The sequence below is a fragment of the Palaemon carinicauda genome, chromosome 4, assembly GCF_036898095.1.
Source record: "Palaemon carinicauda isolate YSFRI2023 chromosome 4, ASM3689809v2, whole genome shotgun sequence".
NCBI classification, from domain to species: Eukaryota; Metazoa; Arthropoda; class Malacostraca; order Decapoda; family Palaemonidae; genus Palaemon; species Palaemon carinicauda.
Genome location: NC_090728.1, coordinates 34,232,931 through 34,253,176, shown reverse-complemented (window position 1 = coordinate 34,253,176; position 20,246 = coordinate 34,232,931). Strand labels below are relative to the sequence as shown.

General features: G+C 41.7%; 2 protein-coding genes across 2 annotated transcripts in view; one reads left to right on the top strand and one right to left on the bottom strand.

Annotated features, from left to right (window-relative positions):
• Positions 1 to 7,892, bottom strand: part of LOC137639366 (uncharacterized) — a 99,602-nt gene extending 91,710 nt beyond the window's left edge. The window contains exons 1-2 of the mRNA XM_068371642.1: positions 7,830 to 7,892; positions 6,129 to 6,349 (exon numbers count right to left, since the gene is read on the bottom strand). Of these exons, the coding sequence (XP_068227743.1) occupies positions 6,129 to 6,349; positions 7,830 to 7,892 (284 nt within the window). The remainder of the gene's footprint in view (positions 1 to 6,128; positions 6,350 to 7,829) is intronic.
• Positions 7,893 to 9,268: 1,376 nt separating this feature from the next.
• Positions 9,269 to 20,246, top strand: part of LOC137639889 (myotrophin-like) — a 44,333-nt gene continuing 33,355 nt past the window's right edge. The window contains exon 1 of the mRNA XM_068372152.1: positions 9,269 to 9,430. Coding sequence (XP_068228253.1) covers positions 9,365 to 9,430 — 66 coding nt within the window. The 5' untranslated portion in view covers positions 9,269 to 9,364. The remainder of the gene's footprint in view (positions 9,431 to 20,246) is intronic.

Sequence of the window (20,246 nt, the reverse complement as noted above, 5' to 3'; positions counted from 1 at the left end):
CATTCGTTGCTACTTGCTGCTGAAAATATATACCGGCATTTAGAACTCTTTTTCTATATGTTCGCATGTTGCATAGGCTCTGACAATGTCCGATTCACACATATAGATGTCCACTTGCAAAGCCAATGGCCTAGACACCTGGCCAACTTTGTTTAGAATTCATTAGTCACTCCCTAAGCTGTAGGCCAAAATGCCTCATACATTGTAGCCACATGATGTTAGAAAATTTTTTTTATTAAAAGTGGTTGGATAAACTTTCAAAATGAATAATTTCATTCAGGTAACCGTAAAGATGAAGGAAGAAATGAGTATCCCAGCTAGCAAAGACAGGAACCAACCGCAGATGGAATACTTACATTGCTGAGGTACAATATCTGAGGAGCGCGAGGATCAACTATGCGCCTGACTCTTCCTCCAAAGGAGACCAGCTGACTGCACTCGCTTCCAGATGCTTTCTAGCCACGAGTTTTCCCGAGAACAAACTCACACACATTATTTCTCTGTGAATCGGGGATTCTCTCATCTGGAAACTGTGTTCACGAGGGAATTGCGCTACTTATTTTAGGTAAATTGCACCAATAGGTGAAGAATTTGATCTCTCTCTCTCTCTCTCTCTCTCTCTCTCTCTCTCTCTCTCTCTCTCTCTCTCTCTCTCTCTCTCTCTCTCTCTCCATGGGAATCTTCCCTATAGAAAATGTTATTTCTTTGTTTTGCCTTTATCCCAACACTTCCTATTTAACCATTAGTTAAATGCCCTTGCTCTAAAGTTAATTAAAATTCAGTCTTCTACATACTCATAAAATAGAAATAAAATCTTATACCTCAATTTTCCCCTTTTCATATCACAAACACATATAAGTTTATTTTTAAAATACTTTTTTATATGGAAGTCATCATGAGAACAAAATATTTTTGTTGACTTCTGTATGCCAGCAGATCACTTCTCTTGCTAAATGATGAAGCAATAATTTCATAACCAGGATGATTTTTTTTTTTTATATATTAAAGCAAGTCAAAGACTGAGGATACCAGTGCAAGGGTACAAACAGCCTATGAGTTTTGTTGTTCACTACATAAGACAAGTAGACGAATAGGGCGAAAAAATAATAGCTCTGGAGAATTCTTTTATATTTCTAGAGTTCATTTCAAAATCTTGTCACGTCCTGCGTTGAATTATCTCCCCAGTATGATAAAGAGCAAGTGTATAAGTACATAATATTATTATTATTATTATTATTATATATATATATATATATATATATATATATATATATATATATATATATATATATGTATGTATGTATGTGTGTATCTATACACGTACTGTATATTTCTTTTCGATCAGGCTCAGCTCTCTTCATCCTTCGGTTTTGGGGGAAGAGGGTGTAGCCATTCCCTGGTAAGAAGGGAAGCTTGTGCGTATACGTGTATGTGTGCATGTCTATCGAAATATCACACCGTTATTTTTGACCGGTCGCTTACACTAGTTTATTCATAATGCATATGCAATCATCTTCCATCGGATTTCTGGCTTTTTGGTAAAAATTCATTACGTTTTGATTTCATCCACGTTATGAAATAGTTGAATCTTCCCGTAATTTATCTTTTAGCGAAGTGCCTTGTGTCGAATTTCTGTAAATTTAGCTTTGAAACTTGCACCATTGTGTAGAACAATATAAAAATCTATTTTAATTGCGTCTAAATCCGAGAATTTCATTGTTGCAACGTTGCTTTTCCATAGCTATTTCTAACAGCAGAAATTCCATCATAAACCTCGAAATTTCACAATTGCTAATTAAGAACACTACTAAGTATGAATTTTGTTTCAATAACATTTGCGTACAACCAAATTAGAGTTACAGTAACCCGTAGTTCATCAAATATAGATTTTATAGTTGCGTTAAGGAGATAACCTTAAAATTAATCAGTAAAGGCAACCACAAACAATTTATGATATATGGGCATTGTTAAGTAAGCTAAACAACCAACAGTTGGCTAACCCTTGTAAAATACCTGCACAGAGGTGAAATCAGAAAAGCCTAGAATAGAGATTCTTGTAAGTATAATAAAAGGCTACTAATAACAGGAAAATCTGTGTCATATTGAGAGGAAGTATATTCAGGATTATGAGGTGCTATTTTTTTGTCCAGAAACGTGTATCTATATTGTGCAGACAAGCTGAATATTTCATGGCAGTGACTATACAAGTTCAACGCTTCATCTCTGGGTCGACCATGACCACGAAACTCCTGTTGTCCTCTTTCCGAAATTTTGGTAAATATGAGTTTTATTACTCCTGAACTTAGCACACTAGCGAGCATCTGAATGGAAATGCTTTGGCAATTAAGACCTCCAAAAATGGTCATATCGCAAATGTCTAATAACTCTTAAGTCTAAACGAATGCCGAGAAAATAACAAAGTAGACGAAACCATTTCCCATCTTGATTTTCATAAACCCAAAGATGCAGTTTTCGCTCTCCCGGACTCCCTCTCCGTCTCATTTCTGTAAACGCCATCAGTCCATGACTACGGCCTCTGTGGACTGGTGATCTAGTTCAGTGTCGGGTGACTCTTCTCACTCATCATCACTGAACGGAAAGGAAACCGCATGTTTTGTTAATGCTCACAACGGCAGTGTCTCAGAACCTATCAGATCTTGGTGCTTATCAGCCTTGCGGTTGTGGCTAGCGTGCTTGCTGCCTGCCTTCCTGCCTGCTGTCCGCTGTGCGAGCAAAAAACAACTGATTTTAATGTATATTTTAAAACCTCTAACATTACAAGACCTGGAATATTGTTATTCAAGATGACATTATATCAGGTAAATTATCTTTAATGAAATCCTCATTATATAGAACCTTTTGCCAAATATTTTGTTTTATAATGCTCGCAAGATTCATGGCCGTTATAAATGTAACAGGCTATGGTAATGATGATTTGTAACAAGAATTGTTCGTAGACTAATATACTGTAGTATTGAATCGAGATTTGTCTAACAGAATCTGCGGACATGGTACTTCACTTTTCATCAAACAATACTGACCAGGCTGCCCTGCAAACAAACAAACCGAAATGACGCGTTATAGACTAAATAATCGATATTATCATTATCATTATCTTATCATTTATGTTATGTTCTATATTTTATCCTAAAAGAGTAACATGTTAAATTATATCTAGGCTACACATATATTTACACAGATACAGACAGACATGCACATGCACATATATATGCGTAAAAATCACAGGAAAACGTGATGCTCAGATGCAGAAGAACCACAGGGAAAATGAAAATACGAAATATACGCTTAAGTCCTGACTAGTTTCGTGATACTTCTTCAGTGCAGAAGAACCACAGGGAAAATGAAAATACGAAATATATGCTTAAGTCCTGACTAGTTTCGTGATACTTCTTCAGTCCTCTGAAGAAGTATCACGAAACTAGTCAGGACTTAAGCGTATATTTCGTATTTTTATTTTCCCTGTGGTTCTTCTGCATACATATATATGTATATGTTTTTATAGTTTATATAGGAAATATTTATTTTAATGTTGTTACACTTCTTAAAAAAGTTTATTTTCTATTGTTTCCTTTCCTCACTGGGCTATTTTCCCTGTGGGGCCCCTGGGCTTATAGCATTCTGCTTTTCCAACTAGGGTTGTAGCTTAGCAAGTAATAATAATAATAATAATAATAATAATAATAATAATAATAATATATATATATATATATATATATATATATATATATATATATATATATATATATATATATATATATATATGTATATATATATGTGTGTGTGTGTGTGTTTGTGTGTGGGGGGGGGGGTGTGAGTGTGAGAGTCTGTGTGTATGTCTGTATGTGTGACGGCAGAACTCTTCTAGTATCATATCACTAAAGCCTTGCACATAAACAAGCTTATCTTAACAAAGCAAGAAAACATTCGCTACAAGTTTGAACTTCTGAAGTTCCACTGATTCAACTGCCTGATTAGGAAGATCAGTCGACAATCTGTCATGGCTGGAATATAATTTCTAGAATACTGTGCAGTGTTGAGCCTAATGATGGAGAAAGCAGAACTTAGAATTAACTGCATATCTAGTACTACATACAGAATGGTACAGTCTGGGAAGATCTGAATGTAAAGGATGGTCAGGATCATGAAAAGTCTTGTGCTACATGCATAAAAAACTAACAGGAACAACGGCGCTGGAGATCAATATCAAGATCAGAAATAAGAAATTTAATAGACGGCAAGTTTTGTCTAAAAAAAATTAAGATGAGAGTCAGCAGCTGAAGACCAGGTAGAAGAACTATACTCGAAAAAAGGTAGAATAAAAGAATTAGAAAATTTCTTCGGAATATATTGATCACCAAAACTCTTAAAATGCTTTCTCAATAAGCCATTTTTTTGTACAATTAAAGAAGAAACAGACCGAAAATGTTTCTCAGAATTGAATTTGCAATTAAGAATCTTACTTAAAGATTTAAAGGAATTTCATATAATTAAAAAAAGAAACATTATCAATGCAAAGATCCGGATGTTGAGGAGCCAGTTTCCTCAACCTACTTACAATTATACTTCAAGTTTTGTTTGGGTTCAACTTCATGCCACATAATTTGCACCATGCACTAATTTCAGCTAGATCTCTTTTAAATGATTCAGCAACCCCGGATCTACATTCAGAAGATGGAGATGGTGCACAGAGAGTAGCATCATCTGCATATGCAACGAGCTTGTTTTCAAGGCCAAACCACATGTCATGTGTATATAGTATGAAAAGTAATTAGCCAAGAACACTACCCTGAGGAACAGCAGATATCATTCCTATACTCACTATGGATATCTATCAACAACAACTCTTTGCAATCTATTGCTTAAAACATCCTATGATGATGTTAAGAAAAGACCCACCTACTCCCAACTGTTTGAGTTTGAAAATAAAGGCCCCGTAATTACCCTGGTGAAAAAAAGTATTGAGATCAAGGCCAGTCATACATCCAGTGATTTATGTGCAACATTGGAAATTTTAAGAAGAGCATCACATATTCCAAGGCCTTTGCAAAAGCTAAATTGCTAACTAGAGAGCATTTTATTACTTTCAACATTCCTATTTAGACGATTTTCCAAAAGACATTAAAAAACTTTAGATGATATGGGAGCTATGAAAATTGGATGGTATTCAGCATAGTTAGAGGTATTACAGACGCATTTACCTAATGAGGCAACATTACCAATCCTCCAACAAGTGCAAAAAAAAAAAAGAACCTCTTCTTGCAAACTTGCGGAAAATAACAGACAACTTAGGAGCTAAGAAATCAGTGGTATTTATACAGCACAAAGTAAAATATAATTTGGGTCTACACCTTCATAAGCATGAAGAGTGTTTTAATATTACGGAGCTGAAAAGTTAAACTAATTAATTTAGCCTTAGGAGAACAGGAGTGAGGAAGAGCGAGTTTTTCATTACTCTGCTTACTGTCAAACACATCAGCCAATAAGGTTGCCCTTTCCTTTGGTCAGTGAGGGCCAGAGACATCTGGTTGAAGTAAAGGAGGAACTGTTAAGTCCACACCAAAGAGTGCCGATTTAAGGGTAGCCCACCGCTTATGTTCTTGGATTATACCAGAAAAGGTTTTGTTTATGGTCAAATTGTATTCCTATTCAGGTGAAACATAAACAGGCTGAGCAACAGTTCTTACTTGAGTATAGTTATTCCAAGTCAAATCTGATCTGTTACTCTCACAAAAATGATAGGCCTCCTGCTTCTCCATTTAAGCACGTCTACAATCATCATTCGGTACTTTAACACCCGATGAGGGATACAACCATCAATTAGGTTGACCAGATTTTCATTTAGGAGGACAACAATCTTAACGCTTTCATACTATTGTGACCAATTCAAATAAAAGATCACTCAAACTGCCATTCCAGCCTGCTTGAGATTTATTTATACACACACACACACACACACACACATATATATATATATATATATATATATATATATATATATATATATATATATATATATATATATATATATATATATATGAACCATCCTTATTTGTTATAAATCCAGGGGAATCAGTGTATACTACTGTAGATCCAAGCAGTTACCTGACCTGTGAATAGCTTCACTTATGATTTGTTCACAGCCTGATTCAGAGACAAAGACCAAAGCTCTTAAGTCATGGTGATCAGTAGGACAAACAGAATTTAACCACCCCCTGTGGTGAGCGTTGAAATCACCAAGAAGCATAAAAGAGGCTTTTCTGTTATCTTCTTGCATCTTAGCCATAATGGTAAGAAGACAGTCGAAGATAGAATCATCCAAGTCTGGATTCTGATAGATCAAACACAAATAAAACTTATGCCTGCCATAAACGTTTATAACCTGAATCCCATGACATCCACATTTATAGCAGGACTTATGATAAGCAGGTTACTCAGTTTTAATATACACCGCCATTCACCTCTTGCTTGCTTGCTTGCTAGATTGCCCAGCCCTTACTGCTGCACACGGGCTCTTGCGTTGGCAGCCCGTCAACCATTCACCTTGCTCTAGGAATGGCATCCCGTTTGAAAGTTACTGTTTTTTTTTTTTTTTTTTAACATGGAATACGCACAGTAGCCTACTAGTGCAGATGACCAGCCTCGTGAGGACTTCAAAGAGAAGAGTTCTCCAGTCTTTTTTTTTTTTGTCTTTTTTTTTTTTTACTGGAAAATAGTCCAAGGTAGCAGGTTGGATAGGGCACCGGCCATCCGTTGAGATACTACAGCTAGAGTGTTATGGGGTCCTTTGACTGGCCAGACAGTACTACATTAGATCCTTCTCTCTGGTTACAGTTCATTTCCCCTTTGCCTACATATACACCGAATAGTCTGGCCCATTCTTTGCACATTCTCCTCTGTCCCCATAACCTGACAACACTGAGATTACCAAAGAATTCTTCAACACCCATGGGGTTAACTACTGCACTATGATTATTCAGTGGTCACTCTCCTCTTGGTAAGGGTAGAAGACTCTTTAGCTATGGTAAGCAGCTCTTCTAGGAGACGGACACTCCAAACTCAAACCATTGTTTTCTAGTCTTAGGTAGTGCCATAGGCTCTGTATGATGGTCTTCCACTATCTTGGGTTAGAGTTATCTTGCTTGAGGATATACTCAGGCACACTATTCTGTTATTTTTCTTCCTCTTGTTTTGTTCAAGTTTTATAGCATACATGGGACATATTTATTTCAATATTGTTACTGTTCTTAAAATATTTAATTTTCCTTGTTTCCTTTCTTCACTGGGCTGTTTTCCCAGTTGGAGCCCCTTGGGCTTATGACATCTTGCTTTTCCAACTGGAATTATAGCTTAGCAAGTAATAATAATAATAATAATAATAATAATAATAATAATAATAATAATCTGGAGCTCTCGATCCTAATCTATGCGCGATATGAGAGGTAGTCCGGATTTGTTGGTCCTAAACACTAGAGACATTGCTGATTCTGCAGTCACTGAGATTTGGGAAGCTTACACTCATCGATACTAGTATTGGGCTACTATTATTGTAATCATCTCGGCAAGATTTGACAATTTTTCTGCTCTAATTAGTTCGGATATGTAATGGGATCAATCGCATAATTTTTTTTCCCTCTTTATCCTGATGACTTTATCTTTTGTTATATTGTTAAATTTCGATAATCTTGACTATATATCTGGTACAGCCCCAATCTGATATTGAATATCTTTAAAAGGCCCAATTACACTTACTATTTTGTTTTTAAAGAATTTTAGTCATTCATTAGCCAGATCTTGGTCGATATACTCACCCGAAAGCTTTTCCCATTTAGATTCCCTTTTACACCATTTAGGAGACGATATAACTTATCCATGTCTGTTGATGCTTCCTGGATCTTTTTCTTATAGTATTCAGTTTTTCCTCCTTAATAGGTAATTATACTGGCACTAAAGTTTCTATAGTCACCACATCGAACCACAAGATTTATCCTCAACAGTTATAGCCTTTTCCATCAATGGGGACATGTTATCATAGTATTTTTTATTCACATTATTATATACAGTTAAAAGGTAATCAACGCATAGAGCTATGGTCGCAGGGAATATTGAATGCAGCATTTATTTTCTGTGTAACTGCATCAATAAATACACAAGGAGAAAAGTTTTATTCATTTATGAAGCTTATTTTCTTCGGCACTGTTTGTTTCTGTGGAGATAAACTAAAACTTATAGGTGTGTGTACTTCTCTTCTACATTAATATCTGATGCAATATTATACATTCCGCCAAGGTCCAAACATATTTAGACCTTGCATTCCGCCACTTAAAACTAAGACCAACGCATGTCCAGGCAAAGTTAACGCACAATCAAGGTTATTAATCAATTGATATGATTCCAATAGCTCATTAAAGGCTGAAGCATCATGATTTGATGCATTATCCATCCAATGATTGAAATCTCCACAGATAACTATTTTCGTTGTTTCCAGTGCCAATCGTCTCAATGACTTTGAGCCAACTGAACTCCTAAAGAATTATATTTGTATTTGTTCTCAGGGGTTTTTAAACTATTACGCTGACTATTTTTTTTGTTATGTAAAGTTTATTTTCATATATTAAAAACTTGTTACACTATTTCTTGTTGTCATCTTGAGATTTAAATAGCCATTGATAATGAAAGGTGCCCGGCCCCACCCCTAAACTTGTCCTCTCCCGGACTATGAAAGAAAGCTTGTGTATTGAGGGTCATTTATGTTATTTTGGCCTTTTCAAAGTCATTTAGCAATGTTTCAGGTATCGTAAATATATCGAAACATACCTAATTTATCAATTCTCTGATTTGAATGGTTTCCTTACCAACAGATTGGATATTTACATTTTCGCAATTTAAGACGTCCTTAGCATCCATGATCCGTATTTTCTGTTAGTCTTGTCTATTCTATATCTATATTCAGTAAATTTACAGATTCCGTATTTGCAAGCTGAATGTGAAAGTGTCACCATAATCTAAAGTTTTTAATTCGAAAATATTGCCTGACATTCAAAAACATGCGCCATTTCGTTCCAATAATGCATATGTTAAAAATGTCAAATAATACTTTCGTAAATGGGTTGTTATATTTAAGAAATATATATAATAATGAAATTATTCTCTTATTGGTTCACTAAGTTAACTGTGATATCTTTTCATTTCTCTAAGATTGTAAATATATTATTTTCAAAAGAATAAAGTCTCGTAACTTCTTCTTGGGAAAGACAATCAGGTGTTGGGGTGTGTGAGTCAGACCATCCCAATTGTCATTTTATTTTAGAATTTGGTTTTAATTTCCAATTTACTATTACCAGTCATGAGTGAATTTGTCTGGGGATTGAAAAATGGTGACCTGGATCAAGTGAAGGAGGCCGTAGAGAAGGTGAGATTAACAATTTCAGCTAATTAGAGCAATGACAATAGGATAAATGGGATAATTATTTGTACGGTATAGTCCTGTCTGAACTAATCAAGGAATATAATTAGCCTTTTGCATCATTAGAGATGAAGCTGTGCTTGTCATGAGTGTCAATCCTTTCCTCTGTCATGTCAAGTAACTGGCGACATGAAAGAATGTAATGTCTAAGCTTAAAGATTACCGTGTTATAACATAGCGGTATGTTATGGTAAGCCGACCCTAGGCTAAAGTAGTGCAATTAACTGTCTGGGTTGTTGCCTTCCTGCATGATTTACTGACAGGTATTGCCTTAATATTGGGCAATGGGGTTGGCGGTTCCAGGCCTGTCCCAACAAACTACAAGGCTCCGGCAATGCATGACCGTTTTACGGTCTTTTAATTCAGTGTAATGTTTGCCTACTTTGTCTTTTCAAATTCTTACGTCGGCTTTTTTTTATTGTAAATCAGTTTATGACATCAAATGATTATTTGCTAATGTATTTATTCACGTAAGGGGAACCCCATTGAGAAATAATAGTTTGGGGTTTCTCTGCCAATTGAAGTAGTTAGTACTGTCACTATTCCTACTGATGTGTCATGTAGGTTCAATATCTTTGTCAAGTTTTTGATGACTTGCCTCTGTATTTACTGTGTATGGTTTTTAAATATATGTATATATATAACTTTGAATCATATACATGCGTGTATATCCAAAGGTTTGTAGATTGGCTGACTTGAACCTCCTCAGGGATGTATTAAAGAAGCCCAAGTCCCATTTTACAAAGATTAGTCGATGGGTGTGTCTGTCGTACTACAAACTACCCTATGTGCCAAGGCTTTTCCCTTGAATCTCTAATGCCCTAACTAATGCTTTCACCTCTTCAGTAAATGGTTTTATTTTAATATAGAATATTAGTTAGGACATAGCCTAATAGATCTTTTTAAGTACAACATTTTAAATACCATATCATATTGTCGGCAGCCGCTATTGACATAGTTGAAGATTTTGGAGAGTATGATTGCGGCCACTTGTATGTATGATGACGGCCGACTAGGAGTACAGCAGTGTAAGGGAAGTCGCAGGGTGTAGGTTAGGTTAGGGGGGAAGATAACGTTAAATGGTGTCCATTTTTAATGCACGGGAGGAACTGGCCGCTAATGTACAAAGGCTCCCAGATTTTAATTAAAAATTTTCATTTTGTTACTACCGTTTTCATCTTGACACCTGCCATGAGAAATGCCTTTTGCACAGTTCAGAAAAATTCTTATAGGTGGTGTTTCTGTTGTAAGTCCCAACATTTGACATTCATAACCTCATGTTTAGTTTTTTCAATATTGAGATATACAAGGCATTTAAGCCAAGCTCTTATTAAAGTTATCTTTAGGGTAGGGTAGGAGCTTCTGTTTTGATATATTTATCCCGATGTAGAGAAATAGAAGCTAAGTCTGTATGAAAACTGCCAAAATATTATCCCATATGGATAACAATTGTAGTGCAACACATACTGCTTGCCAGACCAGAAGAGCATGTAAATAATGTTAAATTGCAAGCGAAGTAAGCCGCGGCGAAGATAAGACCAATTAAACTAAGTGATTTAATCAGATATTTAAAATATTGCCAAAATACTTAGTCACGAGGTTAACACGCTTGGCGCAACATGCACTGCTTACTGGAATCGAGGAGCATGGAGATAATGTTAGCTGAGCGAGCGGAGCAAAGACTAATACTGTAATTGATAAAATAGTTTTAATTTGATGGACCACTCCACCCGTAACTCAAGTGACGTGTTTGTCTGAAGTACAACGGATATGAACGGCTCCCAAGAAAATAGGATGAAAAGAAAGGCTATTTTTTACATGTCGGAAAGGCCCGGCGTTCTACAAAGATTCTGGTATTTTGAACTATTATGATATCTGGAGGTAACTCGGTTTGTGAGTTATAGCAATTGACCCATTTTCCTCCCATAAACTACCATGTTTCAATAATTTAGTATCAATGACATAAATTTAGACTGGTATAGGGTGTATTTAGTGATGTTTTTATTGTTTTTGATGACGTTAAAGACTGGAAATCCGTAGTTCCTTAAGTTATGCTAGTCAACCCCCTATAACTCAAAAATATTGGGTTGCTACCAGTTATTGTCTTGCAAAATGCCATAGAATACACCTTATACCAAATTTATTTTCTGTAACGATTATTGTATGCTATATAAACTGTATATCTTGGTTAAATATTTGGTAAAATAAAATTTTCAACTAACACCGGATTTTCATGCAATAGAAAATTTGTTCCAGTATTAATACAAACCTTTTTCCTTTACATAGGAGAGATATTAGCGAAGCTTGAAAACACGGCAGTTAAAATTTTAGGTGCCTTTGTATATCAGCGGCCAGTTCCTCATGTATTGATTAAAAATGGGCGTAAACTTTCCCCCCCCAACCTAAGCTACAAGCCCTGTCCTTACCTATATACCTAATGGTGGACCTGCGGCCCCCTCTTACACAGCTGTATTGTAAGTTAGTCATAATAATACATACAGGTGGCCGCTATCCTACATACACCCCAAATTTTATAACGAGTCGTAAACAGTTGGTCGGTAGTTAACAACGAGGACTTGGGAAATCCTCACCCCACTGCTCACTGAGCAGTCACTTTGATAGCTGCCGTCAGTGAAAACAGACGTTCCCATAGCCATAATATAGAAAAAAGAAAAAGAAAAGAAATAGATATCTTTTCTTTTTGTTCTTCCAAAGTGTTAGCTACTTTGGGTCTTTTGTGGGGATGCCTGGAGTTGCGGAAATGTCTGGGTATGTTGGACAAGACATGAAGCACCTTCATGAGCTCCAAGGAGATGAATACACACCTTTTGTGTCCTGCCTGCAAGGACGCCCCCTTCAAACAGGCCTCCCCCTCGTGATGAGTGTTGGGAGTCGTTGCCCTCCCAGTGGGAAAAGTATGGCAGGAGATGGAAGAGGAAGTCCAAAATGGATTCTTTACCTTTGGTGTCCTCAAAGTCAAAGAAGTCCCAACTCCGTTTAATCCCCGGTACGTCGCCCTTTGACCCTTCTCCGTCAATCTCTAGTGGAGGCCATTTAGGTTAGAGTGGTGATCCTTTAACTTTGGAGCAAACCTCGAGGTAGGGAGACCTTCCCGCCTCCCTATGTGAAATGTGAGTCTCTCCTTCCTGGGGTGAGCCTTCTGCTTTTCAGATTGATGATGCCTTACGACTGTTGTAGCCCTCCGAGTGACTTCAAGATCCTCCATCCAAGGAGCGGCTGGTGAAGGTGGTTACCTCGAGGACAATATAGTAGAGCCCAGAGGAAGGAATCCCTCCTCGGTGGCCTAATGTTCCCTACATCATCCGCCTTTGCCTCTGGACCACTACCAGAGACCACCGAAGGAGACATCTGTACTAAGTGCCCTTCCTTAGTGAAACGCAAAATGTGAAGGACCTCAAACGAGGGTGAGTTCCTTTGCCTGAATACCCTGCCACTTCGAAGGACACCTGATCATCACTTCCACAGGAGAAGGTTCCCTCCACCTGAGCAGCACTCTACCTCTCCCGAGCGTGTGCGCAAGATTACAAGGAAACCTTTGGCCATCCCTTCTTGTCCAGAGTCAGAGGAAACTAAATGATGAGCCTCAACCAGATGTGACCCCTATATGCACCTTAACCTCACTTGCCTTAACCAGATGTGACATCTACACATGCGTTAATCTCATTCCTCTCCTCCTCAACCAAATGCAACTCCTACGCCCATCTTAACCTCACCTGCCTCTCCTAGACGTGCCTCAATTAGATGCGACTCCTACACGTTCCTTAATGTCACGTGTCTCGCCTAAACACACCTTAACTAGATGCACCACATCAAACATGACACTCCCAAACATGCCTCATCCAGACATGTCTCGCCCATATTCACTACATCCAGACGTGCCTCCCCCAGAATGCCTCCCAGACGCACTTCACCCAGACGTTCTTCGTCCAAATGCACCTCAACCCGTTTCACCGAGACGCACCTAACCCAGACTCAATTCACCCAAATACGCTTCACCCCAACACCTCGCCCCAATACTCTTCGTTCAGATGCACATTACCTAGACGGGCATCGAAAGCATCACCTAGACGAGCATCGCCCAAACGTGTATCCCCTAGATGCGCTATGCCAATGCCTGCTGATTACAGATATGACAGCCAGGAGGATCTTTGTAGGGATTCATCACAAAGAGGTCCAAGGCATGCAGCCCTCAATAGGCCATGTCTCGTTTTAAGGATTTGGACATCGTGCCCTGCTAGTTAGGCTCGGCAACCCCTGACAGCACAACAAAAGGCAACAAGAGACTCCCCAAGAGGCAACCATCAACCTCGTACTCATCTGGGTTCTTTGTCACCCAGAGAGATAATCCTGGTTGATAACTACCGGTTATCGCCGATAGAGTTTGTCACTCCTTGGGGGCGAAGGAACGACAAAGCAGACCATCACTCTGCTCCGTACCAGGATAGACCTAGACCATTGGTGGACCATTCTGAAAATTCCAGGGATAGGAGATGTCCGTGTACTCACCCCTCCCCTTTCTCTGATAGACCCTAGGCTTCACAAGGAGCCCCAAGACCCAGGAGACCTTAGAAGGATTGCAGCTGCTAGTCCCTCTCTGCTTCAGTCTCCTCCCAGGAGAGAGGAGAGAGAAACCTACATAGACTTTGACCCCTCTCGAGACCGGCTGGGTACGGTACCAGAGAAGGATGACCACAATTTCGATGACTCCAACGAATCTGACTGCTCCCTTCCTCAACTGGCTGCCCCTCTATAGCAATGGACACATAAGGAGAGTTGGATTAGACTTTCTTGCAGGTCTGAAACTGCATCTACAAGTTAATGACTAATGTGGGAGATTCACATTACTCTCCTCCCCAGGGGATGAAAGCCCCATCGATTGTCTTTGCCTTGCGTCTCAGGATGCCAAACCTCCCTTAGAGCTTCCATGGTCAGTCCTCGTTGTGAAAGTGCTAGACAAGGTGGACTCCCAGGTCTCTTCAAGGAGGATTTCATGAAGGTGGGGAGATCCTCCCACTTTCTCTTCGCAGAGTAAATATTACCGCGCTCAGGAGGCTTCTCCTTCCCCTTACTTATGGATCCTGCAGTGGCCACGTTGCCCCGAGGTGTCGTGGTGGATTGCTTAGTCTCTCACCCCATCACATTCACTTCGACTGAGACGTTAAGTACTGTATAGAAAACACAGCCATTGCGACTGTTGAAGCTGCCTCCTGGATAGACTATTGGACAGGCACGGTCGGCTACTTGTCTTGTCCGATAAGGATAAGAAAGTTGCCCTCAACGGTCCTAACGGGAACTATAGCTGTAGAGTTCCTAACCCACTAAATTGCCAACTAATGAGCGAACTGGGTCCTGGAGATTGGCGATGCTGTAACCTCAAAATTTCACAGTCAGATTTGTCGAAAGGAAACTCTGGCCCTGAAGAATGCCTCGCTAAAGGAATCTTCTCATTTTCGTACAGAGGAAGTTGAAGCAGTTACCGAAAAGGGGAAGAAAGCCAACCAGAACTTACTACTACGTAGGGCAGTGTCCTTCCTTCAACCGCAGTCTGCCTCCTTTTCTGGTCAAACAGCACCAACACCAGGTAGGCAGGCTCGGAGGCCTTCTCAAAGAAATGACGCCCGCCTCATTCCATAAATTCTGAAGCAGAGCATGAATCAGCCAAGAGTAAGGCTAACATAGGGGGGAAGAACGTGGATAACAGTCTCATTAGGCTATCAATCCTCCCACAATACTATCTGTGGGAGGATGCCTGCAATCCAAAGGGTGGGGGTGGTGGTATTATGAGGCAGATAGATGAATGGTAGACGTCCCTCGATCTGGAGGCCTCCTCCGTTATATTAGCTCTCGCCTTAACCTAATTCCACCAGCAGCAACTTCATCATCCTATCCCCGAAGATCAACAAAAGTCATAGCACTTATGATGGAAGTTCAGGTTATGCTGGAGAAGGGCGCTCTCCAAGAGGTGGACGATGCCTTCTCAGGCTTCTCCAGTCAACTCATTCGTGTTGAAAAGGCGTCAGGAGGCTGGAGACCATTCATTGACCTTTCAGCCTTAAACATGTTTATGCTACAAATGCTGTTCAAAATAGAGACCGCTGCAATAGTCAGGCAAACAATTAGACCCTTGGACATCATGATGACAGTAGACCTCAAAGACACGTACTTCCAGATCCCTATCCATCCTGCCTCCAGGAAGGACCTGTGCTTTGTTGTGACGAGGTAAGTTTACCAGTTCAAGGTACTGTACTCTGTTTCAGGCCAGTGGCATTCGTCTCCTGCGATGTCTGGACAATTAGGTGATCTTGGCGAACTCGAAGGAAACCCTTCTTCGCTGAGTTAGACTCCTTTTGTTTTGTCACGATCTAGGGATTTTGGAAATTTTCAATATTAAACTTACCCGATAATCATGTAGCTGTCAACTCCGTTGCCCGACAGAATTCTACGGGAGGGATACGCCAGCTATCACAATACTAGAAGGGGGTGTACTCACCAGCGCCACCTATGGCCAGGTACTATAGTACTTCTTGTTGACACCTCCTCAATTTTTCCTCTGTCGTGCTTCCGGCAAGACGTTCTGGGATACGCTTATGATCTTGGAGTATTTTCACGGCTATTTGGTGAAGTATTTCTCTCAGATTTCGGCTGTCGCTTTACTGGAAAACTTCTCTTTTAGCTTAGATAGCTATTATTTAGTTCTGATTTATGGTTAACGATCTTTTTGCTTGATTTGGAATCCCCACTTGGCTAACTCTTTGAATTCAAGATGTCTGACATTTCACAAGCCCCACCCCATAGACGATGTAGGTCTTGTAATAGGCGTATTCCGAAGGCCTCGGTAGATCCTCACACCGCTTGTTCTGACTGTAGGGAAAGACCCTGTCAGTTGGAAGATCGATGTGAGGAATGCGCCGGACTTTCGGAACTTGATTTTGTCCGATTTCTTAAGTACTCAACCAAGTTAGAGAGAGAGAGAGTTAGGAGGAGTTCTTCTCGCTCTTCACTTTTTTCCTCATCTCATGATCCCCTACCTTTTCCTCCCCCTGTAGTGGCTACCCCCGAACCTACTATTGGCCCTCAACCTGATATGTCTGTTATTTTGAGTGCCATTCAAGCTTTAGGTAACAAAGTTGAATCGGTGGTGAGTGATCATAAGTCTCTTATGGCCGAAGTCAAGGAACTTAAGGTCAAGAGTGCAGTGGGAGGTAATAGTGCCAGTGCTGTGACGAGTGCTAGTGTCAGTGCAGTGCCAAGTGCTAGTGTCAGTGCCAGTGTGGTGCGTGAGGGTACTTCTGTGCGTGCCAGTCGTCCTCCCAGTCCGGGACCTCTTGCAAGCTCCCAAGCCCAGGGGAGAAGCAATGTCGAAGGGCAAAAGGGTTCGGCAGGCCTTGATCGGCGCACGGAAGTATCCTCGGTGGTTGCGGGCGTGTCTTCCAGAGACCGTCACTCCCACCCGCAGACGATTGAGCCCGTCTTTTACACGTCTGCTGTAGATATGTCAAGAAGGAAACGTTGGACTCAGGTCTCAAGACCGCTCAAACGCAGAGTCCAGACCTCAAGATCTCAACCTGGCTGCAGTCATTGGATCAGCTCTGACTCGCCGCAGTCATCTGTTGAATGCACTCCTCCTAAAAGGAGTAAGGTGCTGCCGCAACAGAGCTCTTCTGTTAAGGTTTCGCCTCAGCAGACCTTAGTGTCTGCCGACCCCAAGTTGACTCTACTGCAATCCATGCAGTCACAACTTGCGGTCCTGATGCGTGAGTGTCAGGCGGAGAAGGTTACACCTTCTCCTGCGATCGCTCCGCCTGACCGCAGTCCTGTCTGCCAGGCGTACGATGTTGAGGCTCCTCAGGATACCTTACCACGTACTGAGTTGCCAGTTTCCAGCGGTGTGCAGCTACCTCCGCCTTCCTTAAGGCAACCTCAGCAATGGGAACAGGAAGCTTTTACCTTACTTCCTCCGCTTCCACTTGCGGTTCCACCAGTGAGGCAACACTCTCTTGAGGTACAACAACCTCTCCCATCCATGAGGCAGGCTCCTCAGCTCTCGCTGCAGCGACCTCAACCCTCCTCAAGGCGAGAACCTCAACACCTTAGCCTTGCGCCTCAGGAACCTCAACTCGCGAGACAATTACTGCGTTCTGCGCAACCACTACCTGAACGCTCACAGCTCACACCTCAGGAACCTCAACTCGTTCCTCAGGAACCTGCTACTGCGCATCCATCAACCTTACAGCAACCGCAACTGTTGAGTCAAGTCACTCATGCCAGGAGTCAACCTCCTCCACCCATGCGCCTACCTTCTGCTACTTCTTTTGACCAGCCTTTGCAGCCTGAGCCTCAGGTGTTGCCTCAACAGAGACTTGATGTAACCACAAGCGTTTTTGCTCCCGCTCGTGTAGACTCTGCTGTTCAGCATACCTTACCTCTCACTGCGCTACTCTCTGGTGATGAGGTTTCTGATGATGAGGCTGCACACCTGGATCCCTCATCAGACGTGGATGAATCCAAGTCTTCTCCGCCTCCTATTGACTTTCGTAAGGTCTTGGCTCTGTTCAGAGAGGTTTATCCAGACCACTTTTTCTCTGCTACTCCCCGCTCTCCGCCATCTGAGTTTTCGCTGGGCATGCAGCCAGCCAAGTCGACCTATACTAAGCTCGTGTTTGCAAGGTCCTCTAAGAGAGCGTTAAGGATTTTAGGAGAGTGGCTGCAGTCTAAGCAGCAACTGGGAAAGACTTCATTCATGTTTCCTCCGACTAAGCTCACTTCTAAAGCGGGCGTTTGGTATGCCACAGGAGAGGAACCAGGCTTGGGGGTTCCTGCCTCTGCCCAGGCTGACTTCTCAAGTTTGGTAGACTCTCCTCGTAGAACAGCAATGAGGCGCTCTAAGGTCTGCTGGACCTTCTCAGACCTAGATCACTTCCTTAAGGGTGTATTTAGAGCCTTTGAGATATTTAATTTCCTAGACTGGTGCCTGGGAGCCCTTAGCAAGAAGACCTCTCCTGCGGACAAGGACTCAGCCATGCTCTTAATGTCCTGCATGGATAAGGCTATTAGGGATGGATCTGGTGAGCTTGCTTCGATGTTTGTATCAGGAGTGCTTAAGAAAAGGGAGCAGCTTTGTTCTTTCCTTTCCTCCAGCATCACACCTTGTCAAAGGTCTCAACTCCTTTTCGCTCCGCTCTCCAAGTTCTTGTTCCCTGAAGAGCTTGTTAAGGACTTGTCTGCGGCCATGATACAAAAGGACACCCACGATCTTGTGGCCTCATCTGCTCGTAAGACTAAGGTTGCTACCTCAGTCCCCAGGACTTATCGCACCCCAGTGGCTGATACTCCTGCTACGAGGTTTATTCCGCCCTTTCGTGGTAGAGCCCCCAGCCGAGGAAGCTCCCGTCCAGACACTTCCAGGAGCAAGTCTAGGAAAGGTTCCAAGACTTCTAGAGGCAAAAACTGACTCTCCTCCTCTCCAGACAGCAGTAGGAGCCAGACTCAAGATCTTCTGGCAAGCCTGGGAAAAGAGAGGTGCAGACACCCAGTCTGTCAGTTGGCTGAGGGAGGGTTACAGGATTCCATTCTGCCGCAAACCCCCTCTGACCACATCTCCCATCAACCTCTCTCCCAACTACCAAGAGAAGGACAAGAGGCTAGCGTTGCACCAGGAGGTGTCGCTCCTGTTACAGAAGAAGGCAGTGGTTATAGTCCGGGACCATCAATCCCCGGGCTTCTACAACCGTCTCTTTCTGGTGGCCAAGAAGACAGGAGGTTGGAGACCGGTGCTGGACGTCAGCGCGCTCAATGCTTTTGTCATCAAGCAGACGTTCACGATGGAGACGACGAAGTCGGTCCTAGCAGCGGTCAGGCAGGAGGACTGGATGGTCTCGTTGGACCTGAAAGATGCATACTTTCACGTTCCTATTCATCCAGACTCCCAACCTTTCCTGAGATTCGTTTTCGGAAAGGTTGTCTACCAATTCCAAGCCCTGTGTTTTGGCCTAAGCACAGCTCCTTTGGTGTTTACGCATCTGATGAGGAATATAGCAAAGTTCCTCCACTTATCGGACATCAGAGCCTCCCTTTATTTAGACGACTGGCTGTTGAGAGCTTCCACGAGTCGTCGCTGTCTGGAGAGTCTCAAATGGACTTTAGACTTGACCAAGGAACTGGGTCTTTTAGTCAATCTAGAAAAGTCCCAGCTCATTCCCTCCCAATCTATTGTGTACCTGGGAATGGAGATTCGGAGTCAGGTTTTTCGGGCTTTTCCATCGGCCCCAAGGATAAGTCAAGCCCTAGATTGCATCATGAGCATGCTGAAGAGGAGCAGTTGCTCGGTGAGACAGTGGATGAGTCTCACAGGGACCCTTTCATCGCTGGCCCTGTTCGTCGAGCTAGGGAGACTCCACCTCCGCCCTCTTCAGTTCCATCTAGCAGCTCATTGGGACAAGGGTTTGACGCTCGAAGCAGTCTCTATCCCAGTCACCAAAGAGATGAAGACCACACTCTTGTGGTGGAAGACCAATCTCCTTCTCAGGGAGGGCCTATCGTTGGCGATTCAGACCCCCAATCTTCATCTCTTCTCGGATGCATCGGACTCGGGCTGGGGCGCGACCTTGAACGGACGGGAGTGCTCGGGGACGTGGAACAAGGAACAGGAATCGCTCCACATCAACTGCAAGGAGCTTCTAGCAGTTCATTTAGCCCTGTTGAACTTCAAGTCCCTCCTGCTAGGCAAGGTGGTGGAGGTGAA